The sequence below is a fragment of the Oncorhynchus mykiss genome, chromosome 7, assembly GCF_057628025.1.
Source record: "Oncorhynchus mykiss isolate SJ-2025 chromosome 7, ASM5762802v1, whole genome shotgun sequence".
NCBI lineage: Eukaryota > Metazoa > Chordata > Actinopteri > Salmoniformes > Salmonidae > Oncorhynchus > Oncorhynchus mykiss.
This window is the reverse complement of record NC_143028.1, coordinates 1,702,527-1,718,433: the sequence shown is the minus strand read 5'-3', so window position 1 is coordinate 1,718,433 and position 15,907 is coordinate 1,702,527. Positions and strand designations below refer to the sequence as shown.

The 15,907-nt window shown below is 50.9% G+C and overlaps 1 protein-coding gene and 1 pseudogene across 2 annotated transcripts; one reads left to right on the top strand and one right to left on the bottom strand.

The window, feature by feature from the left end:
• Window positions 1-5: 5 nt before the first annotated feature.
• On the top strand, window positions 6-8,707 carry LOC110497041 (cyclin-Y-like protein 1). Its single transcript, XM_090239671.1, has 10 exons — window positions 6-961; window positions 1,534-1,608; window positions 4,101-4,141; window positions 4,278-4,375; window positions 4,464-4,499; window positions 4,859-4,910; window positions 5,001-5,120; window positions 6,778-6,944; window positions 7,860-8,022; window positions 8,214-8,707. The coding sequence occupies exons 1-10, from the start codon at window positions 799-801 to the stop codon at window positions 8,328-8,330; spliced, it is 1,032 nt and encodes a 343-aa protein (XP_090095797.1). The 5' UTR covers window positions 6-798; the 3' UTR covers window positions 8,331-8,707.
• A 1,771-nt stretch (window positions 8,708-10,478) lies between these two features.
• Window positions 10,479-14,224, bottom strand: LOC149982203 (frizzled-5 pseudogene; annotated as a pseudogene). Its single transcript, XR_016497508.1, has 2 exons — window positions 13,873-14,224; window positions 10,479-13,683 (listed from the first exon to the last, which is right to left on the bottom strand). The product of XR_016497508.1 is annotated as a frizzled-5 pseudogene (transcript).
• Between the last annotated feature and the right edge of the window lie 1,683 nt (window positions 14,225-15,907).

Below are 15,907 nucleotides of genomic sequence, written 5' to 3'. Positions count from 1 at the left end.
TAGAGCTGACACTTGTCAAATGACAATGTTCACCAATCTCTGTCAAATAACAATTATTAATCTTGGTAAACAGCCAATGGTAATTGACGTGCGTCAAAATGGGCCGTTCTTGAGGGCGTTCCTTCCTAGTTGGCTTTGGCTGGAGTGGGAATCAGCTGTTAGCAGGCTAGCTTGTCGTCTCAAATCTGAGCATTATACATTTCTGTGTACGGTGAACGACCATACCTAGAACATTTGCTGAGACGAAGGAATTCGGCATATTCTCTGACTGCAATGCAGCGCAAGAATAGCTAGATCAAGTGGACCGGCATAAATAGCCAGTTAGCTGACGCCTGGATTAGCGTTAGCCGGGTGTAGGGCTAGCTAGCAAACTACGTCTGGTTTATGAAGACCAGATTTATGTTTTTTAACGTATCAGCTGTCTAGCAGCTTCAGCTAGGCTTTTTAAAACCGAGTATAACGTGTTGCTATTAACGGTTAAACCGGTGTCCTAGCGTTGCCAGCCTTTGGATTAGTTTAGTGGTCAAGCCTGTATCTGGCCGACGTATCAATGCGCTACTCGCCATGCCTTTGCGCACACGCCCTGAACAAGACAGGGATTCAACTGTTCAGTTTGAATTGTGTGTTGTAGATATGAACCCCGATATGTGGCTGCTACTCATGTATTTAAAATTGAATGTGTCATTTTGAGACCAGACATCACTGACAGTGGTTCTGTCTGATGTTATAGACGAGTGGACGGTTCTTTCAGATATCTGGGGTGTAGTCAGTAGTAGGACTTTAGCAAATTGTTTAATCATGGGGGCTACAGTGTCATGCTGCATGTCCCCCGGCGGGAGTCCAAAGCTTGCAAGGAGAGCAGTCGAGCTCGACGACTACCCAATAACCACCACTGGCGACGACGTAAGCGAGGACACGGGCACCTATCTGCAGCACATCAGCGATAGAGAGGTCCCGGATGGTAGGTGTACTTTTTGGATAAGCTGGAGTGGAGGGGTATACGTCATGGTCACGCCTCTCTGAACAGCCAAGACATGCATGAAAGGGGAAAGGAAGATATTGCTTGCTGTTAACGCACAATGCATACATCACACACCAGTTTATGACCTGTTGCACTATTGATTGTTCAGTCATATTGGTTCAGCTATTCCAAGATATCCTGCAGAGTAACCAGCATTGTTTTGGCTTCAGCTATAGCCTGCAGAGTATCTAGTGTTGTTTTTGCTTCAGCTATAGCCTGCAGAGTATCTAGCACCTCTCTGATTCAGAGGGGCTGAGTGAAATGCGGATGACACATTTCAGTTGAATACATACAGTTGGACAACTGACTAGGTATCCCCCTTTCCCAGAGTATAGTGAGTGTCATGATATCAAGTCACAAGGTGCACCCCCAGAAGTAATGATCTGTAATCAGTCAGTAGTATACTGTATCTCACTCTGTTTTCAGATACACATGGTGCATATAGTTGGGATACGTGTGCATTTCTTGTGGTGTTGGTGATAAAATAGGTGTGTATTTCTTGTTTCTTTCAGAATTGGCGCAGGAGTCGAACCCATCCGATAATGCCAGAGCCAGCACAATCTTCCTCAACAAGTCTCAGACTGATGGTAAGTGTGTAGCGGTATTGTTAGATGGGTAAATAAAATAATTTTTGTTCTGGTGCCAGGCAGGCAGGTATTAACCCTGCTGAAAGGCAAATAATAGGATAGATCGTTCTGCTACCAGAAACACACATCAGCAGAAGAGACTGTCTAGAGTGAAGACTGTTGGTCAGATGGCAAGTAGAAAGGATAAGAGACACCATATAAAACACATGTCACAGCACAGCGGTAACCCAACCAATAATACCACCTACAATAATAATGGCAGAGCAATTTAAAAGGCAACTTCATAGAAACAATTGACAAGAAAGAACCCACTCATAACCCTTAGAGAATTTGCAATATTCGCTATTACCTCCCAGTGAGGGGGGGGGGGTTGTTCTACTCTTCTCGGCCAAATGTCAGTAGGTCCACACCAAATCAATACAGTTCAAACAACAACCTCCCTTTAACTACAATGTCAACCCAAACATGTCTGGCAGGTCAGTAGTAGTCCAGCGCCACTGAACATCAAAGGGACTGCATTGGGGAGGAGTGCTGCAGTGTAAAGCACAGAGAGGAGAGGAGGGGGTCTTAGCTGTTGCACGGATTGTCCGTCGGATACACCTGATGGTTGGTTTGTTTGTCAAGGCTTCGCAACAATGTTGCTACCACTCCATGTGATCAATGACAGGAGCGCTCCCAAAAGATACACCCCCCACCAAGAGAGCTCACACTGTCGTTCCACCTCACACCGGGGTTCCACCCCCCCACCTAGAGAGCTCACACCGGCGTTCCACCTCACACCGGGGTTCCACCCCCCCACCTAGAGAGCTCACACCGGGGTTCCACCCCCCCACCTAGAGAGCTCACACCGGGGTTCCACCCCCCCACCTAGAGAGCTCACACCGGGGTTCCACCCCCCCACCTAGAGAGCTCACACCGGGGTTCCACCCCCCCACCTAGAGAGCTCACACCGGGGTTCCACCCCCCCACCTAGAGAGCTCACACCGGGGTTCCACCCCCCCACCTAGAGAGCTCACACCGGGGTTCCACCCCCCCACCTAGAGAGCTCACACCGGCGTTCCACCCCCCCCACCTAGAGAGCTCACACCGGGGTTCCACCCCCCCACCTAGAGAGCTCACACTGGGGTTCCACCCCCCCCACCTAGAGAGCTCACACCGGCGTTCCACCCCCCACCTAGAGAGCTCACACCGGGGTTCCACCCCCCCACCTAGAGAGCTCACACCGGGGTTCCACCCCCCCACCTAGAGAGCTCACACCACCCCCCACCTAGAGAGCTCACACTGGGGTTCCACCCCCCCACCTAGAGAGCTCACACCACCCCCCACCTAGAGAGCTCACACTGGGGTTCCACCCCCCCACCTAGAGAGCTCACACCGGCGTTCCACCCCCCACCTAGAGAGCTCACACCGGCGTTCCACCCCCCACCTAGAGAGCTCACACCGGCGTTCCACCCCCCCACCTAGAGAGCTCACACCGGCGTTCCACCCCCCCACCTAGAGAGCTCACACCGGGGTTCCACCCCCCACCTAGAGAGCTCACACCGGCGTTCCACCCCCCACCTAGAGAGCTCACACCACCCCCCACCTAGAGAGCTCACACCACCCCCCACCTAGAGAGCTCACACCACCCCCCACCTAGAGAGCTCACACCACCCCCCACCTAGAGAGCTCACACCACCCCCCGACCTAGAGAGCTCACACCACCCCCCACCTAGAGAGCTCACACCACCCCCCACCTAGAGAGCTCACACCACCCCCCGACCTAGAGAGCTCACACCACCCCCCGACCTAGAGAGCTCACACCACCCCCCGACCTAGAGAGCTCACACCACCCCCCACCTAGAGAGCTCACACCACCCCCCGACCTAGAGAGCTCACACCACCCCCCGACCTAGAGAGCTCACACCACCCCCCGACCTAGAGAGCTCACACCACCCCCCACCTAGAGAGCTCACACCACCCCCCGACCTAGAGAGCTCACACCACCCCCCACCTAGAGAGCTCACACCGGCGTTCCACTTCAACACTTTACGAAGCTGAACATAAACAAGAGTTCTGCAGAGTTGCACACAGTGTCAAACTGCCGCGCCAACCGAGAGCTCTCCACAGAGTGCCGGAAGAGCTATCTTTATCTCCCCCTTCCTGACTGCTGATGCGCTCTTAAAGTGGCAGTGCACAGTGAAGGCTCCGTGCAGCATGTCGCCACAAGTGGCATGGGGATCTTCTACTTCTCATGGCTGTATCCTCTGGTTATCATGGATGTCATGAATAGAGTTGACATGATTTCTTATTCTACATGTCAGAGGGGCACGCTTGTTCTACGTAATATATTTCTTTATCTGAACGTCCCACAACGTTGTGCCATGCAGATCACGTCCCAGGTCTGGACAACAGGAAAGTCTAATGGTCACAGTCAGATTATTCAACATGTTATTCTACACGTTCAGGGAACTACCTGACCTAAGATTTGTCTGACTTTTTTTCCCCTCCAGTGCGGGAGAAAAGGAGAAGTAACTACTTAAGTAATCATCACGTGAGTAAATCCATCTGTCCAGTCGAGCGTTACTATGGCTACCCATGGACATCCACTGATCCTAATGCAGAGATGTCAGGAAGTGATGCTGTGTTTTTCCCTGTTCCATGGACTAACAACTACTCCCTTTTCCTAGACGTCTCCTGGGTTATCTAAAAAGTACAGCTCCTGCTCCACAATATTCCTTGACGATAGCACGGTCAGCCTGCCCAACCTGAAGAGTACGGTCAAATGGTGAGACCTCCTTACCTCCACACACACGGCAGAGCAGAAAAGAGGCGGTCATTGTAAGGACTCACCGTCTTGTCTCTCTCTGTTCCAGTGTCACGTTGGCGATATACTATCACATAAAAAACAGGTAGGTTTTAGCTGTCATTCATTTCATGAGGAAAATTATATAGAGACGTGGTGAGGTAAATGGAGGAGTTTTGTGTTGATGATTTGTGTGACATGGTATCATGGTAATGAAGGTGTGTTGATTTGTGTGACATGGTATCATGGTAATGAAGGTGTGGTGATTTGTGTGACATGGTATCATGGTAATGAAGGTGTGGTGATTTGTGTGACATGGTATCATGTTAATGAAGGTGTGGTGATTTGTGTGACATGGTATCATGGTAATGAAGGTGTGGTGACATAGTAACATAGTATGGGAGTGGTCTTTCTCTGTGTGTGTGGGCTTGTAGCAGTAGTTTTCAGTCTTTTTTCCCTCATCAGGGATTCAAACCGTTCTCTGGACATTTTTGATGAGAAGATCCACCCATTAACGGTGAGTAGGTGGAAGAAGACTGTATACTGTATGTCTGTGTGCACACCAAACCTCCTGTCAGACTGACTGGCCAGGCCTCCTCTTCCTCAGAGAGAGAAGGTTCCAGAAGACTACTACAGCGTGGACCCTGAACACAAGCTCATCTACCGCTTTGTCCGCACGCTCTTCAGCTCGGCCCAGCTGACTGCTGAGTGTGCCATCGTCACCCTGGTACGTATGCCACCGTCACCCTGGTACGTATGCCACCAGTCAGTTGCCCCACCACGTATGCCACCAGTCAGTTGCCCCACCAGTCAGTTGCCCCACCAGTCAGTTGCCCCACCAGTCAGTTGCCCCACCAGTCAGTTGCCCCACCAGTCAGTTGCCCCACCAGTCAGTTGCCCCACCAGTCAGTTGCCCCACCAGTCAGTTGCCCCACCAGTCAGTTGCCCCACCAGTCAGTTGCCCCCACCAGTCAGTTGCCCCCACCAGTCAGTTGCCCCCACCAGTCAGTTGCCCCCACCAGTCAGTTGCCCCCACCAGTCAGTTGCCCCCACCAGTCAGTTGCCCCCACCAGTCAGTTGCCCCCACCAGTCAGTTGCCCCCACCAGTCAGTTGCCCCCACCAGTCAGTTGCCCCCACCAGTCAGTTGCCCCCACCAGTCAGTTGCCCCCACCAGTCAGTTGCCCCCACCAGTCAGTTGCCCCCACCAGTCAGTTGCCCCCACCAGTCAGTTGCCCCCACCAGTCAGTTGCCCCCACCAGTCAGTTGCCCCCACCAGTCAGTTGCCCCCACCAGTCAGTGGCCCCCCACCAGTCAGTGGCCCCCCACCAGTCAGTGGCCCCCCACCAGTCAGTTGGCCCCCACCAGTCAGTTGGCCCCCCACCAGTCAGTTGGCCCCCCACCAGTCAGTTGGCCCCCCACCAGTCAGTTGGCCCCACCAGTCAGTTGGCCCCACCAGTCAGTTGGCCCCACCAGTCAGTTGGCCCCACCAGTCAGTTGGCCCCACCAGTCAGTTGGCCCCACCAGTCAGTTGGCCCCACCAGTCAGTTGGCCCCACCAGTCAGTTGGCCCCACCAGTCAGTTGGCCCCACCAGTCAGTTGGCCATCACAGGGAGTTTCACTTTGGGCATGTTTAGTAGTTAAGTGTTGTGGCGCGTTGAGACCTGACGTGAGTAAAAGAGACGCTTGTTCTGCATAATAATCTATTGTCTCCTGATGAACACCTGGCCCTGGTAACGGTGTTACTGTGTCCTGCTGAACACCTGGTCCTGGTAACGGTGTTACTGTGTCCTGCTGAACACCTGGCCCTGGTAACGGTGTTACTGTGTCCTGCTGAACACCTGGCCCTGGTAACGGTGTTACTGTGTCCTGCTGAACACCTGGCCCTGGTAACGGTGTTACTGTGTCCTGCTGAACACCTGGCCCTGGTAACGGTGTTACTGTGTCCTGCTGAACACCTGGCCCTGGTAACGGTGTTACTGTGTCCTGCTGAACACCTGGCCCTGGTAACGGTGTTACTGTGTCCTGCTGAACACCTGGCCCTGGTAACGGTGTTACTGTGTCCTGCTGAACACCTGGCCCTGGTAACGGTGTTACTGTGTCCTGCTGAACACCTGGCCCTGGTAACGGTGTTACTGTGTCCTGCTGAACACCTGGCCCTGGTAACGGTGTTACTGTGTCCTGCTGAACACCTGGCCCTGGTAACGGTGTTACTGTGTCCTGCTGAACACCTGGCCCTGGTAACGGTGTTACTGTGTCCTGCTGAACACCTGGCCCTGGTAACGGTGTTACTGTGTCCAGCAGTGTCCGATGAGACCGTCTCATTTACTGTGTCCAGCAGTGTCCGATGGGACCGTCTCATTTACTGTGTCCATCCTTCCCCAAGGTGTACCTGGAGCGTCTGCTGACCTACGCTGAGATGGACATCTGTCCCTGCAACTGGAAGCGGATCGTACTGGGAGCCATCCTGCTGGCGTCCAAGGTGTGGGACGACCAGGCCGTGTGGAACGTAGACTACTGCCAGATCCTCAAGGACATCACCGTGGAGGACATGTCAGTGTCCCTCTGTCCTGTCCACTCACCTGTCCCCCTGACTGCTCACCTTCACAAGTCACCCCAACCTTTAGGCATTAGACCTGAGGGTTGGATAGGTGTAAGCAAGAGGGACGACTACCATCATCCTTACAGCTCTCCAATCCTCTCATATCTAAGTGCTTAGGGCAGGGGTATTCAACTCTGACCCTACGAGGTCTCGGAGCCTGCTGATATTCTGTTCTATCTGATCATTAATTGCACCCATCTGGTGTCCCAGGTGTCTCAGTCCCTGATTTAGAGAGAACAATATAAAAAAGCAGTGGGAAGTGGCTTGGAGGTTCAGTTGAATTTGAGGGGTGTCAGGGTAGTTTTAGGATTCAGGCTGTGGGTCTCCCATAAGGCCCCCTGTCTTACCACTGTGGGCTTCTTACCACTGTGGGCTTCTTGTGGCACATCCTTGTTCAAAGGACTATATTCATACAATATAGTAGATTGATGCCGCTGACAAATGTCTCCATAGAAGTGTGCAGGAATTTATTGTTTTGGCTCACCCAAGAGAACTGTGAATAAAAATATATAAATCTCAATATTATGAGGCGCATTGTTAAATTGGAACGTTGCCATGTGGGTCAAAACTCATCATCTTATGTAAATCAATAAAATTAGATTTTGATTTTGCCTTGCTGGCCAGGTACATCTCAAAAGTCTTCCCTCGATTCCTTGCGTCCTCAACCCTCTCCCCGAGAACTCACTTCCCTCTGACGTTTTGAAAAGGAGGCTGGGAGAGTATGGAGGATAAGACTGCTGAGATTTATGCTCTACCCCTCTCTCTCTCTACCTGTACCCCTCTCTCTCTCTACCTGTACCCCTCTCTCTCTCTCTCTCTCTGCCTGTACCCCTCTCTCTACCTGTACCCCTCTCTCTCTCTCTCAGGAATGAGATGGAGAGGCACTTCCTGGAGCTGCTTCAGTTCAACATCAACGTGCCGGCCAGCGTCTACGCCAAGTACTACTTTGACCTGCGCTCCCTGGCCGACGACAACAACCTCAACTTCCCCCTGGAGCCACTTGACAACCAGCGAGCCACTAAACTGGAGGTGAGGAGAGCTTCTAGGACGGCAGGAATGAAAACACTGCTACTTGGCAAGAGGGGAGTTTAATGGTTGTCCTGGTTGACTTGGTCCTGTTCAGAAACAACCCCAGCCCCTACTCCCCTACTATCATGTAGTTACTAAAAAATTGTTCCCAGGCTATCTCTGGGCTGTAATAAGTGTTGTTGCGTTCCCAGGCTATCTCCAGACTGTGTGAGGACAAATACAAGGATCTGGGCAAGGTGACCATAAGGAGGTCCCTCAGCGCAGACAATCTGGTGGGTGTCCGAACCACCCACGCCGTGCTGTCCTAAAGCTGGACCTGCTACACACACAGGACAGGCTGAGGATGCACCGAAGGTCTTCCTAAACTAGACACTCACTGGCACCATCGACACACACAGCTGGTCCCAAATCACGCCCAGATCTGTATGGTGGCAGCTCCACCACTGATACTTACTCATACACTCCAGATCTGCAAGAAGGGATGGAGTGTCTGACACCACACACTGACCATGGTGAGGAAGCCTCTAACTACCCTGTGGTGTAGTTTGGCACACGGACAGATGGTGATGTAGGACGGTTTTCTTTGCTTACTGTGTAGGCCCTTTAGCTGGGAAATGTATCGGTTTTTAATTGAACATATTTTCAGTTGCTGTTTATTTCAAATAAACTGTAATAAACTATCAAATCTGTGTATGGTGTCTCATTTCTAGATAGGATGCATGATGTTATGGTGTCAGTCCTGGGTTTACTTTAGCCTGTCTGTGGTGCCAGCTGGGTGGGGTTGGCAGTTCTGGGTTTACTTTAGCCTGTCTGGAGTGTCAGCTGGGTGGGGTTGGCAGTTCTGGGTTTACTTTAGCCTGTCTGTGGTGCCAGCTGGGTGGGGTTGGCAGTTCTGGGTTTACTTTAGCCTGTCTGTGGTGTCAGCTGGGTGGGGTTGGCAGTTCTGGGTTTAATTTAGCCTGTCTGTGGTGCCAGCTGGGTGGGGTTGGCAGTTCTGGGTTTACTTTAGCCTGTCTGTGGTGCCAGCTGGGTGGGGTTGGCAGTTCTGGGTTTACTTTAGCCTGTCTGGAGTGCCAGCTGGGTGGGGTTGGCAGTTCTGGGTTTACTTTAGCCTGTCTGGAGTGCCAGCTGGGTGGGGTTGGCAGTTCTGGGTTTACTTTAGCCTGTCTGTGGTGCCAGCTGGGTGGGGTTGGCAGTTCTGGGTTTACTTTAGCCTGTCTGGAGTGTCAGCTGGGTGGGGTTGGCAGTTCTGGGTTTACTTTAGCCTGTCTGGAGTGCCAGCTGGGTGGGGTTGGCAGTTCTGGGTTTACTTTAGCCTGTCTGGAGTGCCAGCTAGGTGGGGTTGGAAGTTCTTGGTTTACTTTAGCCTGTCTGGAGTGCCAGCTGGGTGGGGTTGGCAGTTCTGGGTTTACTTTAGCCTGTCTGGAGTGTCAGCTGGGTGGGGTTGGCAGTTCTGGGTTTACTTTAGCCTGTCTGTGGTGCCAGCTGGGTGGGGTTGGCAGTTCTGGGTTTACTTTAGCCTGTCTGGAGTGCCAGCTGGGTGGGGTTGGCAGTTCTGGGTTTACTTTAGCCTGTCTGGAGTGCCAGCTGGGTGGGGTTGGCAGTTCTGGGTTTACTTTAGCCTGTCTGGAGTGCCAGCTGGGTGGGGTTGGCAGTTCTGGGTTTACTTTAGCCTGTCTGGAGTGCCAGCTGGGTGGGGTTGGCAGTTCTGGATTTACTTTAGCCTGTCTGGAGTGTCAGCTGGGTGGGGTTGGCAGTTCTGGGTTTACTTTAGCCTGTCTGGAGTGCCAGCTGGGTGGGGTTGGCAGTTCTGGGTTTACTTTAGCCTGTCTGGAGTGCCAGCTGGGTGGGGTTGGCAGTTCTGGATTTACTTTAGCCTGTCTGGAGTGTCAGCTGGGTGGGGTTGGCAGTTCTGGGTTTACTTTAGCCTGTCTGTGGTGCCAGCTGGGTGGGGTTGGCAGTTCTGGGTTTACTTTAGCCTGTCTGGAGTGTCAGCTGGGTGGGGTTGGCAGTTCTGGGTTTACTTTAGCCTGTCTGGAGTGCCAGCTGGGTGGGGTTGGCAGTTCTGGGTTTACTTTAGCCTGTCTGGAGTGCCAGCTGGGTGGGGTTGGCAGTTCTGGGTTTACTTTAGCCTGTCTGGAGTGCCAGCTGGGTGGGGTTGGCAGTTCTGGGTTTACTTTAGCCTGTCTGGAGTGCCAGCTGGGTGGGGTTGGCAGTTCTGGGTTTACTTTAGCCTGTCTGGAGTGCCAGCTGGGTGGGGTTGGCAGTTCTGCAGCTGTTCTATTGGTTTCATGTGCCAGGTTAAGCTCAATCAAGCCCTGTATTTGAAATTACTTCAAATAAATTGAGCTGATTTTATTTCCCCATTGGTTTTTCATAGATTAGACTGGAGAAGCGTAGGCTCCATAAGCAGTCTGATGGTTTTTAGAATCAGACCAACCCACGACAGAACATACTCCAGATTCACATGTTTATTATTCTCTACCTGGGTTACAGGCTACATAGTTTAACACATTCAGTTGATTTATTAGGTATATAAGACAAAGGCCATTCGATAAATGGGATGCTACAGGTAGATTATGGTTGACACATTTGCAGAGGAAAAAACAAGATAGTGAAAGGACAATGTGCTGCTGTAATTACTAGAACCCACCACATGGAGGCAGAAGAGGCTACAACAGTGGTCTCTAAAGTGGTAATTGCACCTTTTAAAGAGGCACTCAAGTCTCAGTAGGTGGTCCAGGTAAGTAATCACAGCACAAGTGGTGGGGGGGGGGTCTGTATTGCTCGTCAAGCAAGGGGGAGAACGATGAAATTCTGGATTCCAATCAGACCAACTCAGTTAACACTATTTTCCTCACTTTCACCCTTTGTGTTCTTGGGATATCAATTTAACAGGAAAAGTAAAACATTGAGTGGTGACACCTCTCAATTCATCTGGGCTTTTTAAACTGACTTCATATTAAAAATCTGCACATAATCATAAATGGGTAGTGAAATTCCTTCATCCTAACAAGGCGTTACTGTGTCCATAAAAATTTCAAGAGTGAAATGTCCTTTTAGGAAGGCCACTAAATAAAATGACAAATAGCAATTCTCCATCTTTATTTCCCCCCCCCCAGATAATTTAAAAACACCTTTTAAAAAGTTCCAACTTCAGGGGAAATCTCCTGCAATGAGTCTAGAATGAGAACTAGGAAATATAATACAAAATACTTCTATATTGCCACAATTTGTTTAAACATGTCCTTATGTGAAGACAATAGTTTACATCATTTACAATGTTCAATAAGTTAAATTAACGTCCATCTAGTTTCCGTCGGCCACTCTGTGGAGCACCATGAGTCTGACAAGAGCCCATCCAGTCAATCTCTGTGGAGCACCATGAGTCTGACAAGCGTCCATCCAGTCAATCTCTGTGGAGCACCATGAGTCTGACAAGCGTCCATCCAGTCAATCTCTGTGGAGCACCATGAGTCTGACAAGCGTCCATCCAGTCAATCTCTGTGGAGCACCATGAGTCTGACAAGCGTCCATCCAGTCAATCTCTGTGGAGCACCATGAGTCTGACAAGCGTCCATCCAGTCAATCTCTGTGGAGCACCATGAGTCTGACAAGCGTCCATCCAGTCAATCTCTGTGGAGCACCATGAGTCTGACAAGCGTCCATCCAGTCAATCTCTGTGGAGCACCATGAGTCTGACAAGCGTCCATCCAGTCAATCTCTGTGGAGCACCATGAGTCTGACAAGCGTCCATCCAGTCAATCTCTGTGGAGCACCATGAGTCTGACAAGCGTCCATCCAGTCAATCTCTGTGGAGCACCATGAGTCTGACAAGCGTCCATCCAGTCTGGTCACACAGATGGGTGCGACAGGGACTTGTGCTCAGACTGCGAGGGGAGCAGCCCGGTGCGTGTCGTGAGGGATGTGCTGGCCTCGCTGTATACAGACGCGCTGGACGGTTTGTGGCCCCAGCAGGGACATGAACAACAGCACCTCCCCAGGAACCTCCTCCACGACTCCAGAGTCTTCCCCGACCACACCCACACCCCCGAGGTGATCCCCACCACCAGGCTCATAAAGTACTTCAGCATGAAGATGGCGTGGTCTGGCCCTAGGCCTAGCCTCTCTCTCTCAGCCTGGCAGGAGCAGGAAAGACCCCTGTCCCACTGGGGCCTGAGGTGCTGCTCGTACACCAGACAGGCCACCACCACCGCGGCAGGGACCGTGTAGAGGACGGTAAAGAGGCCCAGCCTTAACATCAGCTTCTCCAGCTTGTCCGTCTTGGTCCCCCCCTGCTTGATGACGCTGCGGATGCGGAACAACGACACAAACCCCGCTAGGAGGAAGAGGGAGCCTGTGAAGAGGTAGACCACCAGGGGAGCAAGCACGAAGCCCCGCAGGCTCTCCACACTCTGGTTGCCCACGTAGCATATCCCTGCCACAGGGTCTCCGTCAGCAGCGCTCAGGGCCAGCACGGCGATGGTCTTGACGCTGGGCACCAGCCAGGCGGCCAGGTGGAAGTACTGCGAGTACCCGGCGATGGCCTCGTTGCCCCACTTCATACCCGCCGCCAGGAACCAGGTGAGCGAGAGCACCACCCACCAGATTGCGCCGGCCATGCCAAAGAAGTAGACCAGCAGGAACACCAAGGTGCACAGGCCGGCAGGGCCCGAAGCGTCGTACAGCACATGCCCGCCGTCCTCGGAGCACGCCACACGCTCGTGGCCCGCCGCCAGCCGCACCATGTATCCCAGGGAGATGAAGAGGTAGCAGGCAGCCAGGTAGACGATAGGCAGCTCGGGGTAGGAGAAGCGGTCGCGGTCAATCAGGAACGTGACCACCGTAGTTAGGGTCGAGACGAAGCAGAGGACCGACCACAGGCCGATCCAGAGGGAGGTGAAGGCGTGTTCGTCTGGGGTGAAGTAGGGCTGACGGCAGGGCTGGGCGCAGTTCTCCACGGGGCCTGTGTGGACGCCGCGGCCGTACAGTGAGCGGGCCTCATGCTTGACGGACACCAGGGGGTGGCGACAGCGGCAGCCGCGTTGTTCACAGTCCTGGTGGTGGTGACTGTGGTGGGGTTTGGGCAGGAGATGCGGCCTGCGGCGGGCTGGGTTGCGGTAGGGGGCTTTGGGGGTAGGCTTCGGGGGGAAGGCCGGGCCTGGGGACAGAGTAGTGGCGTCACTGCTGTTCCGGTCCATACAGAGGAGGTCAGCATCACCCAGCTCTGGTAGCCCCTCGCAGCTCATCCTCTCGGGCCATTCAAACCCATACTGGCTCATCAGGGGGGAGCAGCCACGCTTGGCCCGCTCGCACACGGAGCGGCACGGGGGCAGAGGCTTGCGATAGTCCGGGATGCAGATTGGGGTGTACATGCTGCAGAGGAAGAAGAGCAGGTCAGGGGAACAGTGGATGCGCACCAGCGGCCAGAACTGGTGCACCTCCAGCCCCACCTCGTCCTGAGTGTCGTGGTTAAACTGGTTGGGCGTGTAGGTCAGGTTGTAGCCGATGCCCTTGCACATGGGGACCGTGATGGGTTCACACACGATGGCCTTGGAGGCAGCGCGCACCAGTAGTGCGCGCATCAGCAGGAGTAGGCACGGAACGCTGATGTAAAGAGGGCAGATGTGCGTCATGGTCGCCATGGAAGCTCCTCCAACGCTGTGGATTTCCACAAAAAAATATAATTGAGGTTATTGGACAGGAAATGCGCTCTGAACGTTTGAAACATTGTATTACTGTTTCTATGTTCTATCAATAATACATCCAATGCACTTTGGGTCTTATTCACTCACACGTAAAGGCTAAGAAATACAGTGATGAAACAAGTTGATCAAATGTATAACTCACCAAGTCGATCACACGGGAAAATGTAAGCTACCTCATCAATATGCAATGCCAATCAAAGAGAGAAGCGCCATCTGATAATCTTGCCACCACTAAATTCACTCCCAGTGTACCTTTAGAAAACGCGCCTCCGGTGCAATCAAATAAAGTCCATTTCGACTCGATAATGCAGACGGAATTTTCAGGCAGCAACGCCTAATCCTTGCGCCACACTTTTTCTTTCAACAATATTTAGTGAAACAGCCTCCTATTCTCAGAAAAAAACCTACACTCCACGACTGTCTTCCCTCGTGCGTCTTCTTGCTCCGGCTCCTAACCATACCGACTAACAACACCGTGGCCGCTTACTCTGGACAGCCACGCCCACAGGGCAGCGTCCTCTCCAATAGGAATCTGCTTACACCCTGAACGACTCAATCAGTACATTCTTTACCCATAACCTACTTATCACATAAGGTAATATCATTCCTTATTTTTATAGGCCTACAATCTATGTAACATCACCAGTAAAGTTAGACAATGTTTAAAGTAGTGTTGTGACCAACTCAATTCATTAATTCCTTTTACCATAACCTTATCAGACAACTGAATACATTCTATATGACCTCACACCTACAATGTTTTATCAAAAGTAGTGTTTGATTAGTGTTTGATTACTAGTTAAGTCAATTTCAATTGTCCTGTGTGTGATATACTCCTATAATAATCTGTGTGTTTGTCCTGTGTGGGATATACTCCTATAATAATCTGTGTGTTTGTCCTGTGTGGGATATACTCCTATAATTAATCTGTGTGTTTGTCCTGTGTGTGATATACTCCTATAATTAATCTGTGTGTTTGTCCTGTGTGGGATATACTCCTATAATAATCTGTGTGTTTGTCCTGTGTGGGATATACTCCTATAATAATCTGTGTGTTTGTCCTGTGTGGGATATACTCCTATAATAATCTGTGTGTTTGTCCTGTGTGTGATATACTCCTATAATAATCTGTGTGTTTGTCCTGTGTGGGATATACTCCTATAATAATCTGTGTGTTTGTCCTGTGTGGGATATACTCCTATAATTAATCTGTGTGTTTGTCCTGTTTGGGACATGTTCCTTTAATTCATCTGTGTGTTTGTCCTGTGTGGGATATACTCCTATAATAATCTGTGTGTTTGTCCTGTGTGTGATATACTCCTATAATAATCTGTGTGTTTGTCCTGTGTGGGATATACTCCTATAATAATCTGTGTGTTTGTCCTGTGTGGGATATACTCCTATAATAATCTGTGTGTTTGTCCTGTGTGGGATATACTCCTATAATAATCTGTGTGTTTGTCCTGTGTGGGATATACTCCTATAATAATCTGTGTGTTTGTCCTGTTTGGGATATACTCCTATAATAATCTGTGTGTTTGTCCTGTGTGGGATATACTCCTATAATAATCTGTGTGTTTGTCCTGTGTGGGATATACTCCTATAATAATCTGTGTGTTTGTCCTGTGTGGGATATACTCCTATAATAATCTGTGTGTTTGTCCTGTTTGGGATATACTCCTATAATAATCTGTGTGTTTGTCCTGTTTGGGACATGTTCCTTTAATTCATCTGTGTGTTTGTCCTGTGTGGGATATACTCCTATAATAATCTGTGTGTTTGTCCTGTGTGGGATATACTCCTATAATAATCTGTGTGTTTGTCCTGTGTGGGATATACTCCTATAATAATCTGTGTGTTTGTCCTGTGTGTGATATACTCCTATAATAATCTGTGTGTTTGTCCTGTGTGGGCTATGCTCCTATAATTAATCTGTGTGTTTGTCCTGTTTGGGACATGTTCCTTTAATTCATCTGTGTGTTTGTCCTGTGTGGGATATACTCCTATAATAATCTGTGTGTTTGTCCTGTTTGGGATATACTCCTATAATTAATCTGTGTGTTTGTCCTGTTTGGGACATGTTCCTTTAATTCATCTGTGTGTTTGTCCTGTGTGTGATATACTCCTATATTAATCTGTGTGTTTGTCCTGTGTGGGATATACTCCTATAATAATCT

Coding starts and splice junctions, on each gene's coding strand:
- LOC110497041 (XM_090239671.1), top strand. CDS start 799: ATGGGGGCTACAGTGTCATGCTGCATGTCCCCCGGCGGGAGTCCAAAG. Junction 1,609..4,100: donor CAACAAGTCTCAGACTGATG/GTAAGTGTGTAG, acceptor TTTCCCCTCCAG/TGCGGGAGAAAAGGAGAAGT. Junction 4,142..4,277: donor ACTACTTAAGTAATCATCAC/GTGAGTAAATCC, acceptor CCCTTTTCCTAG/ACGTCTCCTGGGTTATCTAA.